This window comes from Brachycentrus maculatus, unplaced genomic scaffold, assembly GCF_059751285.1.
Source record: "Brachycentrus maculatus isolate JH-2025_06_01 unplaced genomic scaffold, ASM5975128v1 h1tg000102l, whole genome shotgun sequence".
In the NCBI taxonomy this organism is placed as follows: Eukaryota; Metazoa; Arthropoda; class Insecta; order Trichoptera; family Brachycentridae; genus Brachycentrus; species Brachycentrus maculatus.
The window spans coordinates 859690-872700 of record NW_028280856.1 but is presented as its reverse complement, the minus strand read 5'-3'; the positions used below and the strand labels follow the sequence as shown (position 1 = coordinate 872700).

The following is a 13011-nucleotide window of genomic DNA, read 5'->3' as shown; positions in this document are numbered from 1 at the left end:
TGAGACACCCTGTATATAGAAAAAATATTTTCATAACTCCAACCTATTTTATTAAACTTAAACGTAACCTAACCTTTCAATAACTCTTTTCTTTTCAAAACCATATACTTATGAAATTAATTCGATTATTTTTTTTTCAATGGAAAAACAGTGTTTTAAGAAAAAAAATCAATTAAGTTAAATGTTACCTGGATTTAGAGAAAATTAAGTTGCGACCTAAGGAATACTGGGCCTTAAGTGATAATTTAATACACTGGACGAGGGTAGGAGGATTCAGAAGATGAAGACCGGCTAGTCTGTTTATTTGTTATTTGTTTTGGGTAATTATCTATAACCTAACTATGAGTATTTCAATGTTTTAGAATTAGTACATAAACCCCGATGATGACAAGGCTCTTGTTGAAAAAAGTGTACCAATAAAAAGTGGTTAAAATAAAGTTGTTTTATTTTATAAAGTTTATACAATGTGCCACAAAGTGTCTGCGAAAAACATTCAAGAAATGTTTTATTTGTATCGGCTTTTTGTTACAAGGTAAAATTTTAAAGCCAATTTTTAATGCCCGTATATATCGACGGCCCCTACGTAAAGTACTCTATCTGCAAATCTGTTACTTTACAAGAGAGAGCTTAGAAGCTTTTTTCAACGTATTTTTTAAAATTAATTAACGGTTTTATCTGAAAATCTAAATAAGTATTATACATTAAAAAACACGATTAAATAATGTATTAAATCGTTTTAAAACTTTATGCTTTGTCAAAATCAAGTAGTTTTAGGAGATCAGTTCAGTTCGAAAATTCGATATAGATAGCGTATTATACGCCTGAAAACTAGGCGTAATTAATTTAATATACCGTAAAGTGGGTATACTTTGCACCATGGGTGATACTTTGCACCACCTTCTGTAAAGAAATTGTGGAGCTGGTCATCTCTGATACATGTCATTTTTCATTCTTTTTTCTATTGTTTCTGATAGATGGCACTTCAATCTACTTTTTAGTTTAAAGAAGTAACATTCGGTCGCTATTGCTTCAATGCGTATTTCCTGTCCGAACGTAAAGAAAGTTTTCTGTCTGAAAATTGTGTCCGAAAAAATCCAATGTAATCAGTATACTGAAACAAGTTACAACAAGTGAGTGGTCTCTAAATCGTAGGTAGGTAAGCCCTGCTTTTCTCAAATGTTGTATTTTTTGGTTACGTTGTCAAGTTTATGTAAAAATTATATTTTTTTAAGAACTTACTTGTATTGACTACATTTGGGGTAACATTGCACCTGGTGCAAAGTATCCACAAAGGGCCATAGTTAATCAATTTGATCAAAAGTCTTAAAACGGCTAATACAACTTGACATTTTTGCTAAATATCTATAGGTTTAGTGTACTTACTTAATTCCTGATGGTATATTTTTTTCAAAAATGTCAAGAACACACAAGCAGCGGCCTTATGCCAGACGATACTGCGATTTTACACCGAAGAGAGTGGAGCAGTGTTTGGAGGCTATTTGAAATGGTACAGTCAAAGAAAGGCTGAAAAAATTTTCTAAATCCCCAGAAGGACGATTAACTATAAACTCAAAGGTCAGCATACAAAACCTGTGGGAAAACCTCCGATATGTGACAAGGGCGAAGAGCAATCTTTCGTAAACTGCATAGTAGACATGAGTGAGTACGATTTCCCAGTGAGTGTTTTTAACATTTGCTACATTCTAATAGCCTATTTGGATAGATTCGGCAGAAGAGTACGAATATTAAAGAACATCGTACCAGGCTCTGAATGGATAACATCATTTTTGCAAAGACATAAAACCTTGACTGTTGCTAAAACTAGTCAGTTGCTTAATCGGTTGCCATTAAAAGCGTATGACGATGACGTGCGCCAGAGTTTTCAACAGTTTTTGGAAGAAAACAGATTCAACCTAAAGAATTCAGTCTTAAAACGCAGGAAAACGATACCGATAGAACCAGGTAAGAGCATTGCTCACGATCCAAATGTCGAAATGAACGTTGACGAGACACAAATGCCACCTGAATCAACTACATCAATGATCCCACCTTTCGCATTGAAACTTCCAGCATATCTAGCATTAACTGATAATAGTTCACACGGAAGCTTTGAGGAAGAGGGAGAAGAACAAAAACGATGACTGAAACCAGTTATCGTATTTGTTCCTCAGTGTCATTAGGACCAGTAAAAAAGAAGGTGGGAGAATAAGTCGTATTTCATTATGAAGGATAAAATTTTCCGGGACAGATTTTAGAAATAAAGAAAAACAGAGTTGTTAAATCCATGCAGGAGAGTCACAAATCGTATAAGTGGCCGATGAAGGATGACTTTCTTCAATATTCTTGGAAGGATGTAGTGGGTTCCATAAAAGAACCGAAAATGCAATCCAAAAGAGGTTTCTTTACCGTCCCGGAACTTGACCATATTTAGACCTAATTTAATTTTAATTCCTATTATCTATGTAGAACGATATGTTTTAATATCCACCTTTTATTTTATATAATTTTAAACCTTCAGTATTGGAAAAAAAAAACATTTTTGTTAGATTTTTTAATATTTAAAAAAAAAAATCTATCAAGTGTCTTATTTTTCCATAATTATACAATAATATAATCTGCATTTAGTGAACTGTGAGCCAAAACCCTTCACGAAGCGCAATGAAACTTGTAGGATAGCCTTTACTTTGCATAAATTTGGATTCTAGTACGAAAAGTGTAGAGAAAATATCATGGTGCAAAGTTGTACTTTACCCCGGGATACTTTGCACCAAAATATAAATATTAAAAAAAAATATAGGCAAAATAGATAAAAATTTAAAAATGTGTCAGACATGTTACAGGTATATGTGTTATTACATTGCAATAGTTGAAACCTCAGAAAAAGTAAAAAACATGATCTGAATAGACAATTTTTTGAAAAAATGCAGTATTTTGGTGCAATGTAGACCCACTTTACGGTATATTTTTTCTTTGTTTATATTTATAGATAACAGTCAGTTGATAAAGTACACTAAATATCTCAAAATTGACAAAAATGTAGTTAGAGCACTTTACGTAGGGCACGTCGATATGTGCATTAATAAAATGAAACACGTGTTTCAAAATTCGCCGAGTGACTCAGCGCGGAGTCGAACACAGAACACGCTCCAGGGTCATCAAAAAAGCTTACCTATTGTCCTATTGGGGTCAACATTGAGCGATACATGCGAGCCACGTAATAAATAACACTATAAGTGCAAGATTTGACAATATGAAATACGAGATAAGTTTTTTTTATAACCTCTGTCGATGGTATATTAATTGCTTTTGCCACCAATTTGCCCAGTGCGAGTTGTGTCCAATTGGGGGTCTATTCTCAAAACCTATAAGAATAATAATAATTTGGATAATTTGTATAGCGCCATTTTCGTAAAATACTACCTCAAGGGCGCTTATAAAAACATGGATAGTAATAAGAAGAATATAATGATGATGATAATGAAAAACAAAAAAAAAATGGATTAAAACGTCGTCAATCGGTCTTGGGCCGTCGAGTCTGGAGCGGGGAAAAGATGAGCCGACAAATTAAAACGCCTTCCTCTTGATCCCATGGGCTGGAGAATGGCCAAGGTGTTGGGCAGGACACCTTCCTTACCGGTGGTCGTCACGCTGGAGGGCAGCTTGTTGAGCTCCTCGTCATTGTGGATGGCCAACTTCCAACTTCCAGACTAGCACAGTTCAAATGAGACTTCACTTTTATCCTCTTTTGCCGCCCTTTCGTTATCCGACATGATTGTCGTGGTTATAGCTACATTAAAAAATACAATATTCATATAAAAGGCCAGTTAATGTATTGTACGCTGTCCGTCGTGAGTTCATATATGTTTAGTTTTGAGTGTATTGCTGTTATGTTCAACACATGGCGATGCCATTGCGGAAAAATGTTTAAAAGAAAACATGTTTATACTCGTCGTAGGTATAAAAAAACCTGAGTGAATTTAAATGCAACATTGTTTATTATTTTCAAAGTAATTGTTGAATAAATAATTTCTTGAATGTTTTTTGCAAATACTCTATGATACATTTTATAGAACTTTAAAAAATTAAACTAAAACTTCGTTTTTAATCACTTTTATTTTTGGTACATTTCTCCAACCGGTTTCGACAAGAACATCTTTAAGGAGTATCATTGATCCCCGAAGATGACTAGGTTGTTGTCGAAATCGGTTGGAGAAGAGTACCAAAAATAAAAGTGGTTAAAAACTAAGTTTTAGTATTATTTTGTAAAGTTTTATAGATGAAATAACTTCAGGAGATTTATAGAACAAAATAACAACTATGTTATTTTTTCTTCATTATTTTATCTGACCAGCAACCGGGTTTCGTCGTATTAAACTGATGATGTCAGTTACAACGAAACCCGGTTGCTGGTCAAATTAGATTAATGTGAAAATACTACATATATTCTATAAAATGTAGTTCCACCAATAAATGTCAAAAAAAACTTAGATGTAATATTTATAATAAACACACATTTACACTTTAATTTATATAAATACAAATACTCTTATATTTTTTTTAAATGTCTCTTAATGTTATTTTTTATCAAATGTTATGAAGTCTTGTAAAAAATATCATTAAGGAATAGCCCCAATATCGGTTAGGTTAGTTGAGGTGATTAGGTTAGCGAGATAAATTGATTCAAATCCTTGAGACTTCTAAATTATGGGAAAAGCACATTAATTTTATCATTAATATTGCAGCCTTTTACGTTCGCCGTTGGTTATTAAGGTCAGGATAATATTTTACTTGTGTGGTTACTAATTTTAGGAGATTCGGACGAAGGATCTTCGAAATTACAGATTTAGATTGACATTAAGATTAACGTATTCATGTTTAAATATGAAACCATATGCGGATAAAATTGACCGTGTGAAAGTTGATGAATGTTGCTTAATTCTTTAAAACTTCACTTTTTGATTCTCATTGATATAAAATAGTTGCTAGATTTAATAGTTGTACAGGGTGCGGTGTGAAAATTAATATATATATATATATATATATATATATATATATATATATATATATATATATATATATATATATATATATATGTATATATTTATATATTATATTATATATTACAAAAACGTGTAGCATCCATAAACTTTTTGGTCTTCCTCTAGATGTCTTTCGAGGAAGATCCATGGCGATCGCTTGGCTTATCACATGATCTAGTTCTATACGTTATTTGTGCTCATACCATCTCAATTTTATTTCCTCTATCATACTATTGATGTCTCTTACACCCAGGCTTCCACGAATGTGCGAACTCTTTATTTCGTTTCTAAGGGACACTCCAGCTGACCATCTAAGCATTTCAGCAGTTTCTAGTTGCCTAGAATAGGTCTTACCTATTGTCCAGCATTCGCGAACAGCACTGTTTAATCAATTATAATAATTGTTTTTTCATTTTTATTTCAGCCGCGTACTTCTACGTTGGGAATGGAAAGTCACCGAGCAACGCAGGCGCCCAAAGGGTGAGGGATGAACGAGGCTCCGCAGGCGTCCTGAAGAAGTACAGGGGGAAGGATATCACCCTCACGCTACCGGAAGGGAAGACCATCAACTCCATCAAGTGGTTCTCTGTTTGGTGCGACGAGTTTTCTGTAAGTGAACAATATATATTTTTTGTAAACCAACCATCCTCTTGCAACGGTAATAAGAGTCCTAGGGGACTATTAGAAGAAAATTTTCAAAATATAATTAACTCTTTCCGGTCCATAAAAAAAAATTCACCAGGTCCACAATTGATTTACAGCATTACAGGGTTAAACAATACATCCAAGTTTTTTTTTTAAATAAACCTACACTTGTGTTAAAAAAATATTTTTATTTTGAATGTATACAATTTTGTCTCTTATTATTCCATTTTACACTAAATACGAGTGATAAAAAAATATGTTTGCTTGTATTTTAACACTAAACTGATGAAGAAAAAAATGTCGAATGAAATTCGACATAGGACCGGAAAGGGTTAAGGAATAAAAACTCTATTCTGGTTTATGAGAGGGTAGGAGGATGTATGGACAGAGGCCGATACTTAATCCCCACACCTGCCCTTGATGCCAATTAAAAAAAATTAAAAATCCATATTTACTTATAAATAAAAATATCACTTAAAACTTATGTTGCACAAAACTTAAATAAGGTATAAAAAAAATTTGAATTAAAGTTTAAACAATTTATATCTATTTAGAAAGTAAATGAGAAGAATATCACCCTCACATCATTTTTTCTATTATTTTCTACCCAACAATAGGATGTCGAAAAATAACGTCGAGAATATATTACATCGCACACTCCTTTCAACAACGCCATATATAAAATTTGGCAATTTTCAGTTGTGCATATTTTCGCAATGCCCATAAAATGTACTATATCCCAGCAAAAGCGGCATATTTTTAACTTAATATTTACCCGCTACAGGGCACAAAGTGATGTTTTTGTATTTTGAAGAAAAGGTACCTATTGTTTAATTATTTTTAAATATACTAAATATTTTTCAAATGGAGAAAAAACCTTCAGATTTTACCTAAAAAGATCTGTAGCATAATAAAAATTTCAAAAAGTGGCTTGATATTTATTTATAATACATTTTCTAATATTCTTAAACTGTAAAAACGATCTCCTGAAAAATCACGTTTTTTGATATTTGACGTTGTTGAAAGGATTGAGCGATATGGTTATCGTACCTCCATGTTACATTTTTTTTATTTGTTACGCATTCGTAATTTTCAACCCAGACATGTGTATTTGGCTTGTTCAATCAAAACGTAGACTGACATCATAGAACGTCATGAACAGACCACGATAATAAAATAATTCAATTCCCTATCGGTCCTAGAATAAAGTTATTTAGCAAGGCCAAATGATTTCATGGTCACGACTTACTACAAGTAATTTCTACCTGAGTTTATTACTAGTGAGGTTTTTTCATTGACTTTATTTGTTCAGTTTTTTTTTAAATAAATATTTAAATCAAGCTCAGTATCTTTAACCCTCAGGGCGAGCATAGTTTTAAATTAGGGTATTCAGTAGGAAAAACAACTTATTCATTATTTCATTAATCGATTCAGCATTCACTTTTCGGTAATATCCATCCATATTTAATTTACGTTTTAATTGGTAAATACCATTATTTCTTAAAATCTATCATGACACGTGTTTTGATGCATTCCGAACCGGTGTTTGAAACATTAAAACACTTGTCATAATAGATTTTAAATAATGGTTGCAATTACCAAGTAAAACTTAAATTAAAAACGTATTAATTGATAAAACATATAGCAGATGACTTGTTTAACTAAAGGCTGTTAAATTGAGTGCCTAACTGAAGGTTATATTTTATCTTCTTCTTTTTTTACTTGGTGTAGGCCTTGTGGCCTGTTAAGAGGGATTAACCTCCTGCGATGTCGATTCCCAGCTGTCAATCCATCATTTTATTTTGTATTTTATAAAATTATACTTAATCCATCCGATGTAATAGAATTACCATGCAAAAATTTTAAATGTACTTTTTTCATCAGGTCAACTTTGGAGATGTGAAGATTCCCAAGAATTTTGACTTCCCCAAGCCCCAGAAGATATTAGGACTGTCTGGTGTCCATGGGGTGTCTTCAGACCCCATAGTCATGGTGGACGCTCAGACCCTCCTGGTCCCCAACTTCAGCTATGATGGAGAAGCTCCAGGTATGAATGTTTAAAAATATATTAATTAATGATGAATAAATTACTGTTGTGATTTCACTTAAGAGGAAAAATATCAAATTGATTCATTCCACAAAGACTATATGTAATACATTAATTACCTTAGTTTATATATAAAATAAAAATAAAACCCTTATCCGCACCCAATGGTGCATAGGGCACTGCGTCATATAAACGCAGTGTTATCTTGATCGTTTACACATGAAGGAAAGGTGATCAGCCCTCCGCTTCAGGTACCAGTCCAGGGTAATATTAAATAATTATTACAGTGAAAAAATCACTTATATTTATTTTACCCCCCTTGGGAATCGAACCCGGGACCTCCAGAACGGTAGCCTAGCGTGCTGACCATTACACTACGGAGGCGGACTCATTAATTACCTAAGTTTTTACAAAAGTTTATTATAATAATTTCATATTTTGCTTAAATCATTTATTAAAAAAAATAGATCTATGTACCTACTTCTTTTAAACGTATAACTCAGAAAGTACATATTTGCTAACTATTTTCATATTCATGTTTTTGATTATTTTGTTTTCTGTTAAAACCAAATATTAGCACTTTAAACCTAATTTTATTTCTGATATCTATTGTATTCACACGCAGGTCATCTTTTGTGGAATATTTTTTATCTACCTTCTTGTAATTTTTATATATTATGAATTTAAATATAATTCAAAAAGTAATAATAATAATAAAACCCTTATCCGCACCCCAAGGTGCATAGGGCACTGCGTCATATAAACGCAGTGTTATCTTGATCGTTTACACATGAAGGAAAGGTGATCAGCCCTCCGCTTCAGGTACCAGTCCAGGGTAATATTGAATAAATATTACGGTGAAAAAATCAGTCATATTTATTTTACCCCCCCTGTGAATCGAACCCGGATCCTCCAGAACGGTAGCCGAGCGTGCTGACCATTACATTACGGAGGCGGACAAAAATTTAAAAAGTAAAAGAATTAAAAAAATAAAATAATTGCAGCGTTATCTTGATCGTTAACACACGAAGGAAAGGTGATCAGCCCTCCGCTTCAGGCACCAGTTCAGGGTAATATGGAATAAATATTAGAGTGAAAATATCATTTATTTTTATTAGACCCCCCTCTGGGAATCGAACCCGGGTCCTCCAGAACGGTAGCCGAGCGCGCTGACCATTACACTACGGAGGCAGACACATGTCAAACACATGCTCAATATAAATTAAATGCATCGCATTCCTCTTCATTTTGATTGTAAGTTGTATCATGGCTATAGGTTTTTCACTTCGAATTTGACGTTTTACAAATCAAATTGGACTCCATACATATCAAATTGGATGTTTAACAAATCAAATTAGTAGCCTAGTAAGACAAATTGGGCGTTATAATGTATTTTATATAAAAGTTAATTGTTGAAAAGATATTCATATAAGTACTATATATACCATGAAATACCGAATTTCAATATACGAATTATAAATACGAGTATAATAAAAAAGTAACTCAGATGAAAAATAAATAAGTCCGTAAAATAAAAATACTTTTTCAAAACATTATGTTCCTTTTTATATGTTCAATGCCACATCTCATTTATTAGTGTTTCCTTTTATTTACATACAAACACAATCATCAAAAAGAAACCTTCAACAAAAATGGGCCGAAAGTATACAATGATACGCATGAATATAATCGAAAATTTCAAGGGACTTGTAAACGAGTAGCATTTCATGGTAATGCATTGCCGGAAAATATTGGCTGGAATATTGTAATAAATATCGTAATGTTTCCCGGAAATATGGCTCGGCACCATTGTTAATATGGCCGTGCATGGCCGTGCCATATTGGCCATGATATCGTTTGCATACCCTATTATCCTTATTTACAAGTCCTGTTAACTCCATATACCTATAAAAGTATTTGTTAGACTGGTCTCCCTATACCAAACTCTCATAGTTAAAAGTCTGCTTTCTCTTTTAGGGTTTTAGCCATGGGATTTCAGTTGATAAAGTTGTGAAATGGTTAGACAGAGTATGTCGGTTTGAATCCACTCTACCACAATTTGATATCTATTTCTAATAATGAGCTGCTTAGACTCACAAAAATAGTATGAAATTGAAGTATTTTTGTAAATAATAAAAACAAAAATTATTATCTTTTTTTAAAGAGAAAAATCCGACCAAAAGAGAGGAAAGCTTAGACTAGTTTGTTGTGGTAATCTAACCTAACCTAACGCTTCCGACGTTAGGTAGTGTTAGGTTAGGTTAGGTTGGTTTACCAAACAGGGCAAGGAAGGTCCTATTTTCGTTGGAGTGACCACGAGAGCTTTTCCATAGCTCTTAGGACTGCCAGGATATTTAGAAGAACATTGTAGAAACAACTCATGATGGTCACAATCATGATGTAGCGACGGATAAAAAACTAAATGTCATTAAAAGATTGAGACACAATAATGAATTGAACCTTTTAAACTTACTCTCGTGAATTTGAAATTGAAGTATTTTTGTGAATAATAAAAACACAAATACTTCTTTTTACCTCCATGCTCCACCGACAACCAAAATCTACAAAATAATTATGTATATTTATTTTTAAAAATACAGAATGGTAAATGTTACGCAAATATTTAAAGTGATACTTCTATCTTCTTTCGATTTATAAACGATAAATGTTTTATCTCAAGTTGAGGCACCTATAATGTTGATATAAATATCCGTAGGGTGAATGATCCACTGTCTTATAATAATGAATACATAAAAATAAAATTTCAGTAACATTTTGAGTGTGTCCAATTACTATTTTATAAATCTGGATTATTTCCAATTAGGAGTTTTTTTTTACATATTAACATAGATGAAGAAGAATATGAAAATCTGGGCATTTAAAGGGGTTATGACCGTCAAAGGCTTGGTTTGCTATGAAACCAAGCCTACGACGGTCGTCAGACTTGCCTAGACTTCCATATTCTTCTTCATCTTTGATGAGATGTCAAAAAATAATATGAAAATAACTCCTATAATTGGAGATAATCCAGATTTTGTGAACAAGTATTTGGACACACTCAAAATGTTGTAAATAAATTATCTGGTCAAATTATAAGCTTAAATAATAAAAATGAAAATGGTATTTTCTGGCGTTTCTCATGTGTGTGATTATAATCCAGGATTCGGACCTCACATACTAATATAAGAGTTTCTGCTTAGTAAAAAGCTTCTTTACATCTCACCAATAGATATCTCTAGTGAAGTTCTAGTGATTCAAGAACAAGGTTTCTAAATTTGTTCATATATATAGAACTTCCAAGAATTTGAGTAGTGTGGTTGTCAATAATGGGTAGAATTGGTGAATGTTAGGCGTGTGTAAAGTGATCATGTAAACCAGCCTATGACGGTCGTCAGCCCCGTAAATGCCCAGACCTCCATATTCTTCTTCATCTTTGATGAGATTTCAAAAAATAATATGAGAATAACTCCTTTATTTGGAGATAATCCACATTTTGTGAACAAGTATTTGGACACACTCAAAATGTTGTAAAAAACTTAATAACTAGACACTAGCTAGAAGTCTTTTTTCATCCTGGCTATATCCTAGCTTATTGTCTTTGTAGGCTGATAGGTTCAGCTCTCCTCGTCCTCAGGTCCTTCTGTCATGGACAACGTCACCTAGGCCATGCCTTCGAATCATGTTATCTTTCTGTAGCACCCATGAATTTTTTGGTCGTTCTCTACATAACTTTTGAGGACTGGCTATAACTCTTTTGTGGGATAAAAGCCCTTAAAACAAGAAAAAGGTACAAACATATTTCTAGATTGATGTTGAAAAATGTAATTCGTTTACAGACCCGCCTAGAATGTACAATAATTTACAAACCCAGATAATGCAGACTCATTCCATCTAATTTACGATACTACGATTTGAAAGGAACTTTTAAATGGTGTATTATATCAACACAGGCAGGTAGATACTGGTTTAATCCGTTCGTCACGATTGCGCCTGACTTGTAACTGATAATTAAAATACGGCTTGGCTACATCCATCCTCTTCAGAGGTAAACTGAGCAGTGGTGAGCTATGTAATTAAATTAATAGAGGTAGGGCGATGATATGGTTATTCATAATTTATGGCACACCGTACGTGATGCAGACGCGAGTGATTTAATGCACTTTATGAATAACAGATTCAGTTTATGGTGTGAACCAATGACATTATTAAATAAGTACTTATTTACAACATTTTGCGATCTCTCAGAAGAATGAGCGACAAAACGATGTAAGATAGATGTTCGAATAGTGAAATGAGGAAGGAATGCAGAGCTGAGATAAGCATTATCGATAAAATTAAGAAAGGTGTGTTGAGATGGTTTGGACATGTAGAACGAATGAGTGAGGAAAGAACGGTAAAACAAATTTATGAGGTGAATGTAATTGGTAAAAGGAGCAGAGGAAGACCGAGAAAAACATGGCACGATCAGGTATGCCAAATACTTGAAAGTGGTCAAGGTTAGGAGTCGTAACAATCGGCGGGTATGTATGAGGAGATGCATGAACGTGGAAGAGGCGAAGAATGTTTGCAAAGATAGAGTGGTATGGCGTTCTATTCTCTCTGCCTACCCCTGCGGGGAAGCGGCGTGATGGTTAGTTAGTTAGTGAAGTACTGGTTCACAAATCTGGATTATCTCCAATGAGAGGTTATTTCAAATATTATTTTTCGACATCTCAACACAGACGAAGTAGAATGTGGAAGTCTGGGCATTTACAGGGCTTACGACCGTCATAGGCTTAGTTTTTCTACTAACCAAGGCCGTTCGCCCTGTAAATGACCAGATTTCAATTTTCTTCTTTATCTTTGGTGATATGTCAGAAAATTGATATTTGGACTTATTCATATACGTGTACAAAGATAAAATTTGATATACTCAAAATATTGTAAATTACATTATTTTTTGACATCTCATCAAAGATGAAGAAGAATATGAAGGTCTAGCATTTACGTGGCTGACGACCGTCATATACTGGTTTAAGTGATCACTTTACACACGTGTAACATTCACCAATTCTACCCATTGTTGACAACCACACTACTCAAATTCTTGGAAGTTATATATTTATATATGAACCAATTTCAATCGAACCAATTCCAAAGAAGTTGTATATATATATATATATATATATATATATATATATATATATATATATATATATGAACCAATTTCGAAATATTGTTTTTGAATCACTAGAAATCCACTAGAGACGTTCTTCATCTTTGATGAGGTGTCAAAAAATA

At 33.2% G+C, this 13011-nt stretch overlaps 1 protein-coding gene across 1 annotated transcript in view; it reads left to right on the top strand.

Annotated features, from left to right (window-relative positions):
• The window catches only part of LOC148310260 (protein Skeletor, isoforms D/E-like), a 99038-nt gene that overhangs the window by 47746 nt on the left and 38281 nt on the right, over positions 1-13011 (top strand). Inside the window, exons 3-4 of the mRNA XM_088258674.1 lie at positions 5464-5648; positions 7569-7731. Coding sequence (XP_088114800.1) covers positions 5464-5648; positions 7569-7731 — 348 coding nt within the window. The remainder of the gene's footprint in view (positions 1-5463; positions 5649-7568; positions 7732-13011) is intronic.